Source organism: Geotrypetes seraphini, chromosome 6, assembly GCF_902459505.1.
Source record: "Geotrypetes seraphini chromosome 6, aGeoSer1.1, whole genome shotgun sequence".
NCBI classification, from domain to species: Eukaryota; Metazoa; Chordata; class Amphibia; order Gymnophiona; family Dermophiidae; genus Geotrypetes; species Geotrypetes seraphini.
Genome location: NC_047089.1, coordinates 137,925,320 through 137,940,184, shown reverse-complemented (window position 1 = coordinate 137,940,184; position 14,865 = coordinate 137,925,320). Strand labels below are relative to the sequence as shown.

The 14,865-nt window shown below is 46.8% G+C and overlaps 1 protein-coding gene across 1 annotated transcript in view; it reads left to right on the top strand.

The window, feature by feature from the left end:
- TMEM131 (transmembrane protein 131) overlaps positions 1–14,865 on the top strand; it is a 396,906-nt gene that overhangs the window by 104,879 nt on the left and 277,162 nt on the right. The window contains 1 exon segment of the mRNA XM_033949394.1: positions 7,066–7,134. Coding sequence (XP_033805285.1) covers positions 7,066–7,134 — 69 coding nt within the window.

The following is a 14,865-nucleotide window of genomic DNA, read 5'->3' as shown; positions in this document are numbered from 1 at the left end:
TTTGGTGAGAATTAATGCTTCAAAGATAAGCATTACTTGCTTGCGTAAACATGTTACGCCAGGCCCCCGATCCTGCAGAGAATCAACAGCTTATCCCAGGACAAGCAGGCAGGTATTCTCACTAGTGGGTGATGTCATCCGACAGAGCCCTGATACGGACGTCTCACAAGCATACTTGCTTGCAGAAACTCAGAAGTTTTGAGATGCCCGTACCGCGCATGCGCCAGTGCCTTCCCGCCTGATGGTCCGGGCATGTCTCCTCAGTTCTTTTCTTTCTGCAGAGCTGAGAAGTTCTACTTCATTTCTGCGCTAATTGAAAACCCGTTTTTTTGCCTTCTATTGCCGCGGTTTTGAGTTCTTTTACTCTTTATCGTGTGTTTTCTTCATTTGGTTTCTTTAAAAAAAAAAAAAAATTTCTACTGGCGATTCGACCGGGTAGGCCGCGTGGCTCAGGCCCTGCTCCTTCGATCTTGCGGCTGAGCTTTTTCGGCCTATGTCCCGGCCAATTACCGGTTTTAAAAAGTGTAGCAAGTGCCAGCGCGCAATTTCGTTGACGGACCCGCATCGACGCTGCCTGCAGTGTCTTGGTCCAGAACATTTCCCGAAATCGTGCCGGCCTTGTTCCACTCTCACAGCACGTGCATTCAAGCGTCGCTGTTTTTTGTGGGAGTCGATGTTCAAGATGGAAGCTGCTAAGGAACCCTCAGCTTCGACTTCGACCAGCGCTTCGTCTGCACCGGTGAAGTCTTCCGCCGCTTCTGCTGCACCGAGTCTCCTGAAGCCGGCTTCTTTTGTTCCGGCTTCGACTCCGCCTTCTGCTCCGGTGCCTTCCTCCATCTCCTCAGATCAGGTACCTCCTCCTCCCATTCCACCAGTGGTTCTCAAAGTGCCGAAGGCTTCCAAGCAAAAGCACTCGACCACGAAGGAGCGCGAAGACCGTTCAGGAGGTCCCACTTTAGGTGCGGTTCCCTCCTTGTCGTCTTCGTTGTGGTCCCTTTTGGAGGCTCAGTTTGTCGAGCTCATGACCACCATGGGACCCAAGTTGATAGCCACGATCCAGGGTGACCAGCCGGTTCCGCCTCCGGGGGGGCGGACCGCCCCCTCCTCCTCCTCACCGTTCGCTCTCGCTACTCGGCGAGGAGGAGCGGCGATTGGCGGCCGGTCCCTCGAGGCGGGCCTCTTTTAGTGACATGCCCCCTTTAGAGCCCGTTACGCCTCCGGACGAAGAGGTGTGGAATCCCTCTTCGAGTAATCGAAGCCCTGGGCATCGCAAAACACAGGAAGAGTTCTTCCGCGCTCCTTATCGGGCCTGGACTGCGTCTCGGGAGGCGTCGAATCTCCTACCTTTACGCTCTACTGCCTCGAGTCCCATTTACTCGTTGGAGGCTTCTGGGGACCATTCTAAACATCGCCGCTCTAGATCCCCTTCCAGGCACCGGGAGGGGCATCGGTCCAGGCATTCTTCGAGGCACTCCTCTCGACACTTTACAGTCTCACCGCAGAAGAAGCTGCCTCGTATGGGGTATTCCTCGTCAGATGTGTCTCCTCCTCCGGGACCGGAGTTCGAGGATCCCTGTGGCTCATATTCGCCCTGTCGATCGCAGGTCTCTGTGGATCCCGAGGCCTCGACTTCGTCCAGTCCGTCTCGCAGGCCTGTGCTGGCGGACCAGTTATCCTTTTCGTCTTTCCTCCAGCAGATGGCGGATGACCTGGACATTACCTTGGACTCCGGTTCTCGGTACTCCAAGGAATACCTCGACACTATACATTTGCCTCATCCTCCTGCCGAGTCTCTTCGTCTGCCTCTGCACAAGCTCCTCGACCAAATGTTCATGAGGTGTTTTGAAACGCCGTAATCTATTCCTGCTGTTCCTGGCAAGTTCGATACCCAGTACTGCACAGTTCATCACAAGGGATTCGAGGGCTCTCAACTCTCTCATCAATCCCTACTGGTCGAATCCTCCCTCAAGAGGTCTCATCCGTCCCAGGTGTATGCCTCGGTACCTCTGGGCCGCGAGGGCAGGACCATGGATAAGTTTGGGAGGCGCATATACCAGAACTCGATGATGGCTTCCAGAGTTCTCAATTATACTTTTCATTTTGCCACTTATTTGGAGTTCTTCCTGCCTGTGCTTCGGAAGTTTACATCCTACGTTGAGTCTCAGGCTCGCTTCGAATTTGATGAAGTGGTTGCCTCACTGTCCCAGCTTCGCCTACAGTTGATGCAATCCTCCTACGATGCCTTCAAGCTTTCGGCATGAGCTGCCGCCTGTTCTGTGGCTATGCATCGATTGGCATGGCTTCGGACCATTGACATGGACCCGAACCTCCAGGACAGACTTGCCAACGTTCCTTGTGCAGGGGCGGATTTATTTGACGAATCCATCGAGACCGTGACGAAGAAACTGTCTGACCATGAGAAATCCTTTCAGTCCATTCTTCGACCCAAGCCTAAGCCGACGCAGTCTCGACCTTCTCGGCCGCCTTTGATCTATCAACGGCGTTATACACCAAGGCAGGCTCCGTCTGCGAGACAACCAGCGAAGAGACAGCCTCCACAGAAGGCTCAACAAAAGCCTCAGCCTTCTACTGTCCCCAAGGCTCCTCAGCCTTTTTGACTCTCTCTTAGGGAGCATAACCAACCTAGTTCTGCCTCTCCCTGTTTTTCCCATCGGGGGTCGCCTCCATCATTTTTATCATCAATGGGCGGATATTACCACCGACCTCTGGATCCTTACCATCATCAGGGAAGGGTACTCTCTTCAGTTCCATCGGGTCCCCCCGGACCGCCCTCCAAGAGAGTATCCTTCCAACTTGACTCAGACCGCCCTTCTTCTTCAGGAAGCTCAGGCTTTACTCCGGCTTCGAGCCGTCGAGCCGGTCCTGTGGACCAACACAACCGGGGGTTTTACTCCCGATACTTCCTTGTTCCAAAGAAGACGGGCGATCTGTGTCCAATTCTGGACCTCAGGATCCTCAACAAGTTCCTGGTCAAGGAGAGATTTCGCATGCTGACCCTTGCTTCTCTCTACCCCCTCCTCGAGCAAAACGACTGGTTATGCTCTCTGGATCTAAAGGAGGCCTACACTCACATTCCCATTCATCTGGCCTCTCGCAGATTCCTCAGATTTCGGGTGGGACATCTACATCTGCAGTATCGAGTGCTTCCATTCGGCCTGTCGTCGTCTCCCAGAGTCTTCACGAAGTGTCTGGTGGTAGTGGCCGCTGCACTCCGGAACCAGGGTCTTCAAGTATTTCCCTACCTCAACGACTGGCTCATCAAGGCCACCTCGGCTCCAGGGGTCATCTCGGCGACCCTAACCACTATTTGGTTCCTGCAGAGTTTGGGCTTCGAGATCAACTTTCCCAAATCTCATCTACAGCCTTCCCAGTCTCTCCCCTTCATCGGGGCAGTTCTGGATACCATTCAACTCAGAGCATTCCTTCCCCCTCAGCGCATGGAGGCTCTTCTTCGTCTCTGCCAGTCTGTATCTTCTCGCCCGTCCATCTCAGCGAGACACATGATGGTTCTCCTGGGCCACATGGCCTCTACAGTTCATGTGATGCCTTTTGCCAGACTTCACCTCAGGATTCCTCAGTGGACCCTGGCTTCTCAATGGACCCAGGTGTCAGATCCTTTGACTCAGCACATCATGGTCAATCCTGCTCTTCAGCAGTCTCTACTTTGGTGGATGACCTCTTCGAATCTATCCAGAGGTTTGCTGTTTCATACTCCTCCCCACCAGAAGGTTCTCACTACCGATTCATCGACCTATTCATGGGGAGCTCATCTGGATGGCCTTCGCACTCAGGGATTCTGGACCAGTGCGGACCGACTCCATCAAATCAATCTTCTTTAGCTCAGAGCCATCTTCAATGCTCTTCAAGCATTTCAACATCTGCTTCACGACATGGTGGTCCTCATTCGCACAGACAACCAGGTCGCCGTGTATTATGTCAACAAGCAGTGAAGCACGGGCTCGGCCTCCCTATGTCAGGAAGCTCTCAGAGTCTGGGATTGGGCGATTCACCACAACGCCTTCCTCAAGGCTGTCTACATTCAGGGGAAGGACAATGTCTTGGCGGACAACTTAAGTCGTCTCCTCCAGCCTCACGAATGGACTCTCCATTCCAGGCCCCTTCATCAGATCTTTTCTCAGTGGGGCACGCCTCAGATAGACCTCTTTGCGGCTCCCCACAACTTCAAGCTGCCTCAATTTTGCTCCAGGATCTACACTCCTCTTCATCTCGAAGCGGATGCCTTTCTGCTGGATTGGGGGAATCGCTTTCTGTAGGCGTTTCCTCCATTTCCACTCATTCAAAAGACTCTGGTCAAATTGAAATCCGACCATGCCACCATGATTCTGATAGCTCCTCGGTGGCCCAGACAACCTTGGTACTCCCTCCTACTTCAACTCAGCAGCAGGGAGCCATTCCTTCTTCCAGTGTTTCCTTCGCTGCTTACTCAGCATCATGGATCTCTACTCCATCCAAACCTGCAGTCTCTCCACCTGACAGCTTGGTTCCTCTCAATGTAACTCCTCACCAGTTTTCCCAGGCGGTGAGGGATGTATTGGAGGCTTCCCGGAAGCCTGCTACTCGACAATGCTACTCCCAAAAGTGGACTAGATTTTCTTCCTGGTGTGTTTCTAATCGTAAGGAGCCTCAGCGAGCCTCCCTGTCTTCTGTATTGGACTATCTTCTACACCTGTCTCAATCTGGCCTCAAGTCTACATCCATACGAGTCCACCTGAGTGCTATTGCGGCTTTCCATCAGCCTCTACAAGGGAAACCTCTCTCTGCTCATCCTGTGGTTTCCAGATTTATGAAAGGACTTTTCCACGTCAATCCTCTTCTCAAACCTCCTCCAGTGGTTTGGGATCTCAACGTTGTCCTTTCTCAACTTATGAAACCTCCTTTTGAGCCTCTCAACAATGCTCTGCTGAAGTTTCTCACTTGGAAAGTGGTTTTTCTGATTGCCCTCATTTCTGCTCTCCGGGTCAGTGAGCTTCAGGCCTTAGTGGCGGATCCACCTTTCACAGTATTCCATCATGACAAGGTGGTCTTTCGCACTCATCCGAAATTCCTGCCTAAAGTGGTCACTGAATTTCATCTCAACCAATCCATAGTTCTTCCTGTGTTTTTTCCAAAGCCTCATTCTCATCCTGGAGAATCAGCTCTTCACACTATGGACTGTAAACGTGCTTTGGCTTTCTACCTGGATCGCACCAAACCACACAGAACTGCTCCTCAACTTTTCGTCTCCTTTGATCCGAATAAGTTGGGACGACCTGTATCGAAGTGTACCATCTCCAACTGGATGGCGGCTTGCATCTCTTTCTGCTATGCCCAGGCTGGATTACCCCTTCCCTGTAAAGTCACAGCCCATAGGGTCAGAGCAATGGCGGCCTCTGTAGCCTTCCTCAGATCGACACCGATTGAGGAGATTTGTAAGGCTGCCACTTGGTCCTCGGTTCATACATTCACCTCTCATTATTGTCTGGATACTTTCTCCAGACGGGATGGACAGTTTGGCCAAACAGTATTACAAAATTTATTCTCCTAAGTTGCCAACTCTCCCTCCATCCCATTAAGGTTAGCTTGGAGGTCACCCACTAGTGAGAATACCTGCCTGCTTGTCCTGGGATAAAGCAATGTTACGTACCGTAACAGTTGTTATCCAGGGACAGCAGGCAGCTATTCTCACGTCCCACCCACCTCCCCTGGGTTGGCTTCTCTGCTAGCTACCTGAACTGAGGAGACACGCCTGGACCATCGGGCGGGAAGGCACTGGCGCATGCGCGGTACGGGCATCTCGAAACTTCTGAGTTTCTGCAAGCAAGTATGCTTGTGAGACGTCCGTATCAGGGCTCTGTCGGATGACATCACCCACTAGTGAGAAAAGCTGCCTGCTGTCCCTGGATAACAACTGTTACGGTAAGTAACATTGCTATATCTGCACTCCCCCCATTGTCTCCCTCTACCATTTCCATCTTTCCCTTTCACACTCTCTACCATCTCTCTATGACCCTGTTTACCCCTTTTACCATCTTTCCTTTTCCTGTCCCCTCCGTCGAGGGAGCGAGATTTTGCTTCCGTCCGTCTCTGTCGCTCCCCTTCCTGGCATATAATACTTTCACCCTTCTCCCCACAATCAGTACTTTTCCCATTCTAAACTCCACCCCCCACCCCCACCGCATCTACCTATAGTTTTCTGTAAAGGTTGCCGGGTGGCAATAGCGATTCCCTGCCAGTGATCCCTGCGTCTTCTCTCCACTGCGGCCCACCTCAGTGGACGCTTCCTTGCTCGGCGATTGCTTTCATACCCTCGGGCCACCTCAGCGGACGCTTCCCTGCTCGGCGGTTGCTTTCACCCCCTCTACCATCTCTCTCTGACCCTGTTTCACCTCTTTTGCCATCTTTCCCTTTCCTGTCACTGTGTCTTCTCTCCAATGCGGCCCCACTTCCCTGCTGGCCGGTTCTACTGTACTGCGCATGCAGAGGCTCGGAGTTTCAAGTGCACATGCGCGCTAAGGGTTTTATTATTATTGATTGTAAACTATTCAGATGTACAATGATAGGTGGTATATCAAAAATAAACAAATTATAATTATCGGAGGTCTGGGATCATGTACAACAGCTTAAATAATTAGAAACAGTAATGACCCAGCAATGCTTTTTTGGTATAAATTTGAGGTTATGGCTGTTTGTATAATTGCTATAATGATTAGAATGAAATTTTATTCTTAATGTTTTACTTTTATATTCCAAAGGATTGTTTTTGTGTTTAGAAAGGAGTGGGCTGGTTTTTGTATTTTTTAATAAGCATATAATAAATGTGTATACTCATTTTTCTAAGTTTGAATTTGGTATCTATAAACACAAGTTTCCAAGTGCTTTGCAAGTGCTGTAAGAAATCTTCACTAATCAGACAAGTTGAACAAGTTTCTTCTGTCTAACGCAATGAAGAGTCCCCGTGAGAAGCTGGATCCAATACTTAATGTTGCAGGGAGAAATGTATATCTTACATTTGCTGCTGTTACAAAACTTTGTTTTTTTCCATAGTGTATCCCTACATCGGGGGAGTTGCAGACCCATAAGGTTTGAACCACCAATGCTGGATTTTCATGAGCAGTAAGTTGAAATCTTAGTTTCTGTATTCTGTTTCTTTGTTATATATACAGTTTCAGAATAGCTGTGAGCATTGAATATTTGAAAATAATCTTAACTTGTGGAATAGTTTTGTATGTAATCTTGTGTACAGTATCATAATGCTTTTCTGAGCTGCTTCAGCTAGAGTTCAGAAGATTGTTTAGATACATATATTTTATTTAAAAAAATTATAAATTTTTGAATTGCAGTGTTTCAGTCCTATCAAGCCATACAGTTTTTAGACTTGATTACAATAGCATTTCTTAAATTAAAATGCCAGTGATCCCATTGTGAGGAATGTTTGATATAGACTGTCACATATATTATATAGTTGATTTCTGTGGCTTGTGATTTTTGGTATTAATAAACCTAGAACTTACTTTAAAACATTTCTAGTCTAGTCTATTACTAGGTGGGTTACAATAAAACAGACATAAAATCAGAATAAAAAAAAAACCCAAGACAAAACTTGGATAGCAACAAAAGATTTAATACGTTTGTTTATTTTATTTTAATTTATTAAATTTATATACCATCTAACCCTAATAATTCTAGACAGAAGGACTTAAATAGTAGTAATACTACTATTACTATTATTTCTGTAGTGCTACCAGACGCACGCAGTGCTGTATATTAAACACATAAGAGATGGTCCCTACTCGAAAGAGCTTACAATCTAAGACAGACACAGTGGACAAAATGGAGAATCGATATAGGGAAATACAAAGGGATAGAGAAGGTAGAAGACTATAGAGGGAATGCTAAAAACAATACCAGTTGGTAGGATTAGGACTTAAACACAGTTTCAAAAAAGTGGGTTTTCAGCTTAGATTTGAATACTGCTAGAGATGGAGCCCAACGTACCAAGTCAGGTCAGTTTTTCGAAGCATACGGTTTAGCAAGGCAGAAGAGATTGAGTCAGGACTTGGCAGTAGAGGAGAGGGGTACAGACAAGAGAGAGAGAGTTCCTGAGGCAGAGTATAGTTAGAGATAAGAGAGGAGAGAGATTGAGGAGCCGCAGAGTGAATACACTTGTAGGTCAGTAAGATGAGTTTGAACTGTATATTGAAGCAGACAGGGAGCCAATAAAGTGACTTGAGAGGGATAATGTGAGCATAATGACACTGGTGGAATATGAGGCATGCAGCAGAATTCTGAACAGATTGAAAGGGAGAAAGATGGCTAAGTGGAAGACACCACTAGGCCAGTCGTGTTTTCAGGATAGCCCTAATGAATATGCATGGTGCAGATTTGCATGCCTGGCATCACCATTATTTGCAGATCTCTTTCATGCATATTCATTAGGGCTATTCTGAAAACCTGACTGGCCTGGTGGTCCTCCAGGAGAGGGTTGGGAACCACTACTCTACACCACAGGCAAAATCCACCATAGAAAGCATAGGTTTCAAATGATTCGACAATTTAAGATGGAAAAATGAACACTGAATCACTTCAGAAACCTGAAATTGCAGAGACAGTTGTTGTATGTCCAGTACCTTTCCCAAATTCACTAAATGATCACATTTGGGCAACATTGCTCCCAAAAACACTCTGATGGATTCCAAAAGGTGGTGTCATATATTATAATAATTGACATGTATCGGCGTCAAGTACAAGGTAAGCCTACCTCTGTATAGATTTAGTTCATTTTATGTGGAGCATGCTTCTGTTGAAACCTTCCATTAAGATGTTTGCATTATTTTGGAATCTCATAATTGTTCTAAACCCTGCTGATGAAATATTTTTTTGCGATACACTCCTGAGAGCTGAAACACTTGATTTGGAAAGTCTTAATTTTTGGTTGTGGTGACTTCTGCTTGCAAGACTCCCAATACTTTAGTGACTGATTCATCCTATACAAATTTTTCAGTAATAGGGTGGCTTCATGCGCATGTCTAAGATTCCTGCCTAAGGTGGTATCAGCATGGCATTTTTTCTCAGTAGAAAAACAGGGTACCAGGCTCTCTCAGATGGATGATACCATCTGACTGTGCCCAGTGTAGAAAGCTTCCTTAACTCAGGGTCATAGGAGTGGGCAATCTCGAACCTTGAGTGCTGCAACCCAGTTGGGTTTTCAAGATTTCTTTAATAAGATGAAATGAGATCTATCTATATGCACTACCTCCATCATATGCAGATAGATCTTAGGCATATTCATTGGAGAAATCCTGAAAATTTGACTGGGTTGCAGTCTGAGAAACCAGAGTTGCCCACCCCTGATCTAGAAGCTTTCAAGAAGACCCACCACCTAAATAATGCACTTTCCTGCTTATTACCAGTTAGAGGTCTTTTGCAGAGCTGTGAAAATGCATCCCAGACGTGCTGTGAAGACTTTCCTACAAGCATTTTTATTCTCCTTTTCTGTCACTTTTGTTTCTGGCCTATTCAGATATTTGATTTATTTCTATTTATTTAGATCATTTGATAATGCTCATGTAGTTTTGGGTCAGTCACAGTAGTTTACAGTAAGTTACTAAAACTAAAGTTACAGACACACACATACACACTTCATAACAGTTCAGTGTGTGACAAAAGGACTTGGTTTATACCACAGAATGGATGTACTCAGGGCTGTATTAGACTCACCAGGTTCAACTCCATTGCTGTCTTAACTGCTTGCCTAGATCTCACTTGAAAGACTCTAGTCTGTTTTCAACTCTTTGGTGATGAGGGAATTAATTACATAAGGCTGGTGATCTTTCTGTACCAGAAATGGTTTTCAAGGGTAATGATGCAGAGGAACCGAAAGAAATCTCAGTGAACTTGGAAGATGTACTGGGTCAAATTGCAAAGTAGTAAATCACCTGGACTGGATGGCATATATCCCAGAGTACTGAAAGAACTCAAACATGGAATTGCTGATTTGCTGTTAGTGATCTGTAGCCTGCCATTAAAATTGTCTGAAGCAGAACGAGACTTAGGGGTGATCGTCAGTGAGAACATGAAGACTGCCAATCAAGTGGAGCAAGCTTCATCCAAGGCAAGGCAAATCATAGGTTGCATACGCTGGAGTTTCATCAGCCGTAAGCCTGAAGTCATTATGCCATTTTATAGATCCATGGTGAGGCCCCACCTGGAATACTGTGTACAATTCTGGAGGCCGCATTACTGTAAGGATGTGCTGAGACTGGAGTCGGTCCAGAGAATGGCCACCCGGATGGTCTCGGGACTCAAGGATCTCCCGTACGAAGAACGGCTGGATAAGTTGCAGCTGTACTCACTTGAGGAACGCAGAGAGAAGGGTGACATGATCAAGACATTCAAGTATCTCACGGGCCGCATCGAGGTGTAAGAAGATATCTTCTTTTTCAAGGGTCCCGCGGCAACAAGGGGGCATCCGTGGAAAATCAGGGATGGGAAACTGCACGGGGACACCAGGAAATTCTTTTTCACTTAAAGGGTGGTTGATTGCTGGAATAATCTTCCACTTCAGGTTATTGAGGCCAGCAGCGTGCCTGATTTAAAGCCAAATGGGATAGACACGTGGGATCTATTCACAGAGAAAGGTAGGGGGAGGGTCATTGGGGTGGGCAGACTAGATGGGCCTTGGCCCTTATCTGCCGTCTATTTCTATGTTATCTGAAGATTGGAAGGTGGCCAGTGTAATGCCAGTTTTTAAAAAGGGCTCTGGGGTGATCTGGTAAATTAAAGAACTCTAGGTGGGGGGGGGGGGGGGGGAACCCTTACTCAAGCAATAAATAGGATAAATTAAAGACCAGTAAGCCGGATGTTGGTGCTAGCTAAAATAGTGGAAATAAAATTATTGAACACAAAGACAAACATGGTTTAATAGCATGGGTTCAGCCAAGGGAAGTTTTGCCTCACCAATTTGTTTCGTTTCTTTTGAAAGTATGAATAAATGTGGATAAAGGTAAGCTAGTTGATGTATTGTATCTAGATTTTCAGAAAGCTTTTGACAAAGTCCCTCAGGATCCTGAGGAAATAAAAAGCCATGGGATAGGAAGTAATGCAGTGCTCCCCCTGCAAATTTGCGATTCGTGGTCCAGGTCATTTGCAGTATTTTCCGACCGCGAATGACCGGGCAGGAGAGGGCAGCCGGAGCACCGGTGAGTGAAGGAAATCACTCGCGGTATGCACTGACCACCTCTTCCTGTACTAAAGTTGGGCCTCACCAATCAGGAGCTGCGTGTCAAAGCAGATAGATAGGACCCTGAAGCCGTCGGCACAATGCGCGGCAGCGGCAAATAAGGCAAATAGAATGTTGGGCATGATAAAGAAAGGAATCTCAAGTAGATCGGAGAAAGTTATAATGCCGCTTTATAGGGCAATGGTCAGACCCCACTTGGAATACTGCGTCCAACATTGGTCTCCCTACCTAAAGAAGGATATAAAACTGCTGGAGAGGGTGCAGAGGCGAGCAACTAAACTAGTGAAGGGTATGGAGAAACTGGAATATGAGGATCGACTTAAAACACTGGGATTGTTCTCCCTTGAGAAAAGGAGACTGCGTGGGGATATGATCGAGACCTTCAAAATACTGAAAGGAATCGACAAAATAGAGCAGAGAAGATTATTTACATTGTCCAATTTGACACGGACAAGAGGACATAAAATGAAGCTAAGGGGGGGCAAGTTCAGGACTAATATCAGGAAGTTCTGCTTCACACAGAGAGTGGTTGACATCTGGAATACTCTCCCAGGGGAGATTATTGCAGAATCGACAGTCCTAGGCTTCAAGGGCAAACTAGATGCATATCTCCTTGAGAGAGGCATATAGAGATATGGTTGGCTATAGGGTAAGCCAGGTGTATACCTGGCAGGGCCTCCGCGTGTGCGGATCACCGGACTAGATGGACCGAAGGTCTGATCCGGAGATGGCGCTTCTTATGTTCTTATGTTCTTATGCTGCATTTGCTGGTCAGGGGTAAGAAAAGGCTTCCCGTCAGTGCAGGAGTCAAACCGCCGCTGAAATCACCATCACAAGCCGCCCCATGTGCTGGAAATCGAATTCGGTACGGAGGGACACAGCACAGTGGCAGGGATCACAAAACCCTAAGTGTGCATGCGCGCTTAGGGTTTTATTATAGAGAATGATGCAAACTCCCAGTGAGCAATTCTGGTCTCTGTATCTCGTTATTAAAGCAGGTGGTTAATTGATCATTGTAAGAATTATATTTGTTTACCTGAGTTTGTTGTCAGTTATTTTATTAGGTTATTGAAATCTGCTGTGAACATTATTTTGTAATGGTGAAATATAAAATCCATATGTATGTATTGTGAAAAAAATATAGTGGAATTAGAAAAGGTTTGAAGAAGAGCAACCATGGGGTGGAAGAAGACGTACATAGATGGATCAGAAACTGGTTGGCGGGTAGGAGTGAAGGGCCACTACTCGGACTGGAGGAGGGTAACGAGTGGGTCCCGCAGGGCTCGGTGCTCGGGCCGCTGCTATTTAATATATTCATAAATGATCTAAAATCAGGGACGAAGTGTGAGATAATAAAATTTGCAGACGACACCAAACTATTTAGTGGAGCTCGGACTAAAGAGGACTGCGAAGAATTGCAAAGGGACTTGAACAAACTAGGAGAATGGGCGACGAGATGGCAGATGAAGTTCAATGTTGAGAAATGTAAAGTATTACATGTGGGAAGCAGAAACCCGAGGTACAACTATACAATGGGAGGGATGTTAGTGAAAGAGAATACCCAAGAAAGGGACTTGGGGGTAATCGTGGACATGGCAATGAAGCCGACGGCACAGTGCGCAGCGTCCGCTAAGAGAGCGAATAGAATGCTAGGTATAGTCAAGAAGGGTATTACTACCAGAACGAAAGAAGTTATCCTGCCGTTGTATCGGGCGATGGTGTGCCCGCATCTGGAGTACTGCATCCAATATTGGTTGCTGTACCTTAAAGACATGGCGTTACTAGAGAGGGTTCAGAGGAGAGCGACACATCTGATAAAAGGGATGGAAAATCTTTCAAATGCTGAGAGATTGGAGAAACTGGGACTCTCTTCCCTGGAGAAGAGGAGACTTAGAGGGGATATGATAGAGACTTACAAGATCTTGAAGGGCATAGAGAGAGTAGAGAGGGACAGATTCTTCAAACTTTCGAAAAATAAAAGAACAAGAGGGCATTCGGAGAAGTTGAAAGGGGACAGATTCAAAACAAATGCTAGGAAGTTCTTCTTTACCCAACGTGTGGTAGACACCTGGAATGCGCTTCCAGAGGACATAATAGGACAGAGTACGGTACTGGGGTTCAATAAAAGGATTGGACAATTTCCTGCTGGAAAAGGGGATAGAAGGGTATAGATAGAAGATTACTGTGCAGGCCCTGGACCTGTTGGGCCGCCGCGTGAGTGGACTGCTGGGCGCGATGGACCTCGGGTCTGACCCAGCAGAGGCGATGCTTATGTTCTTATGACCTCATCTCATATGAGGAAAGGCTAAAGAAGTTAGGGCTCTTCAGCTTGGTAAACAAACAGCTGAGGGAAGATATGATTTAAGATCTGCAAAATCCTGAATAGTGTAGAGTGGGTAAATGTGGATCGATAGTTCTTTTGAAAATAAGACTAGGGAACACTCAGTAAAGTTACATGGTAATACTTTTAAAATGAAATAATTTTTTTTCATTCACTCCCTCCTTTACAAAGCTGTGCTAGCGTTTTTAGCAGCAGTAAGAATTCCGACGCTCATAGAATTCCTATGAGTGTCAGAGGTCTTACCGCTGCAGTCAGCGCTAAAAACACTGGTGTGGCTTTGTAAAAGAGGGCCTCAATGCATAGTTAAGCTCTGGAACTCATTACCAGATGATGCAGTAACAGCAGTTAGCATTTCTGAGTTTAAAAAAGGTTTGGACAAAGTATAGAAAAGGGGGGGGGTGGGAACCACTGCTGTCCCTGGGATTGATAGCATGGAATCTTGCTGCTATTTGGGATTCTGCCAGATACTTGTGATCTGGATTGGTCACTGTTGAAAGCAGGATTCTTGGTTAGATGGACCATCAGTCTGGTCCAGTATAGCTATTATGTTCAAAAAAGCAGTGTCTCTTATGCTATCTAACATAGTAACTGGACTACATAGGGATTCTTTACAGTCCTGTCTTCCCTCGACTCTAGAGGCTCGAGCCAGCATGAATTGATGGCTTTCCCACAGTTGCTCTACAGGGGCATTCCACTGCGGATTGCCTTCTGGATCATGGTGATAGATGCTAGCCTTTGGGGCTGGGAGTCCACTTAAATCATTGTCCCATCCAGGGGTTTTGGATACCCTCTCAGAGGAAATGGCCAGTCAGCTGGTTGGAGCTGAGAGCCATTCGGTTGGCTCTGATGCAATTTCAGAAGACTCTGGAGGGCCAAGCAGTCAGGGTCTTCTCTGACAATGTGACAACAGTACCCTGTATCAATCACCAGGGAGGGACCAAGAGCTCCTCCCTGGCTCAGGAAGTCTGCCTTCTGTTTCTATGGGTGGAACATCACCTCCAGGCACTATCATCAGCACATGTGGCGGGAGTAGACAGTGTTCAAGCAGACTTTCTCAGCAGACAGACTCTGGATCCAGGTGAGTGGACCCTGTCCACATCAGCGTTCCAAGCCATAGTGCGGCGCTGAGGCTGGCTCCACTTCGATCTCATGACCATGATAAAGAACAAGAAAGCAGATTGTTTCTTCAGTCGAAGATCCGAGCCCAGAAGCGAGGGTCTCTATGTTCTGGTGCAGCTGTGGCCTCAGGAGATTCTCCTGTATG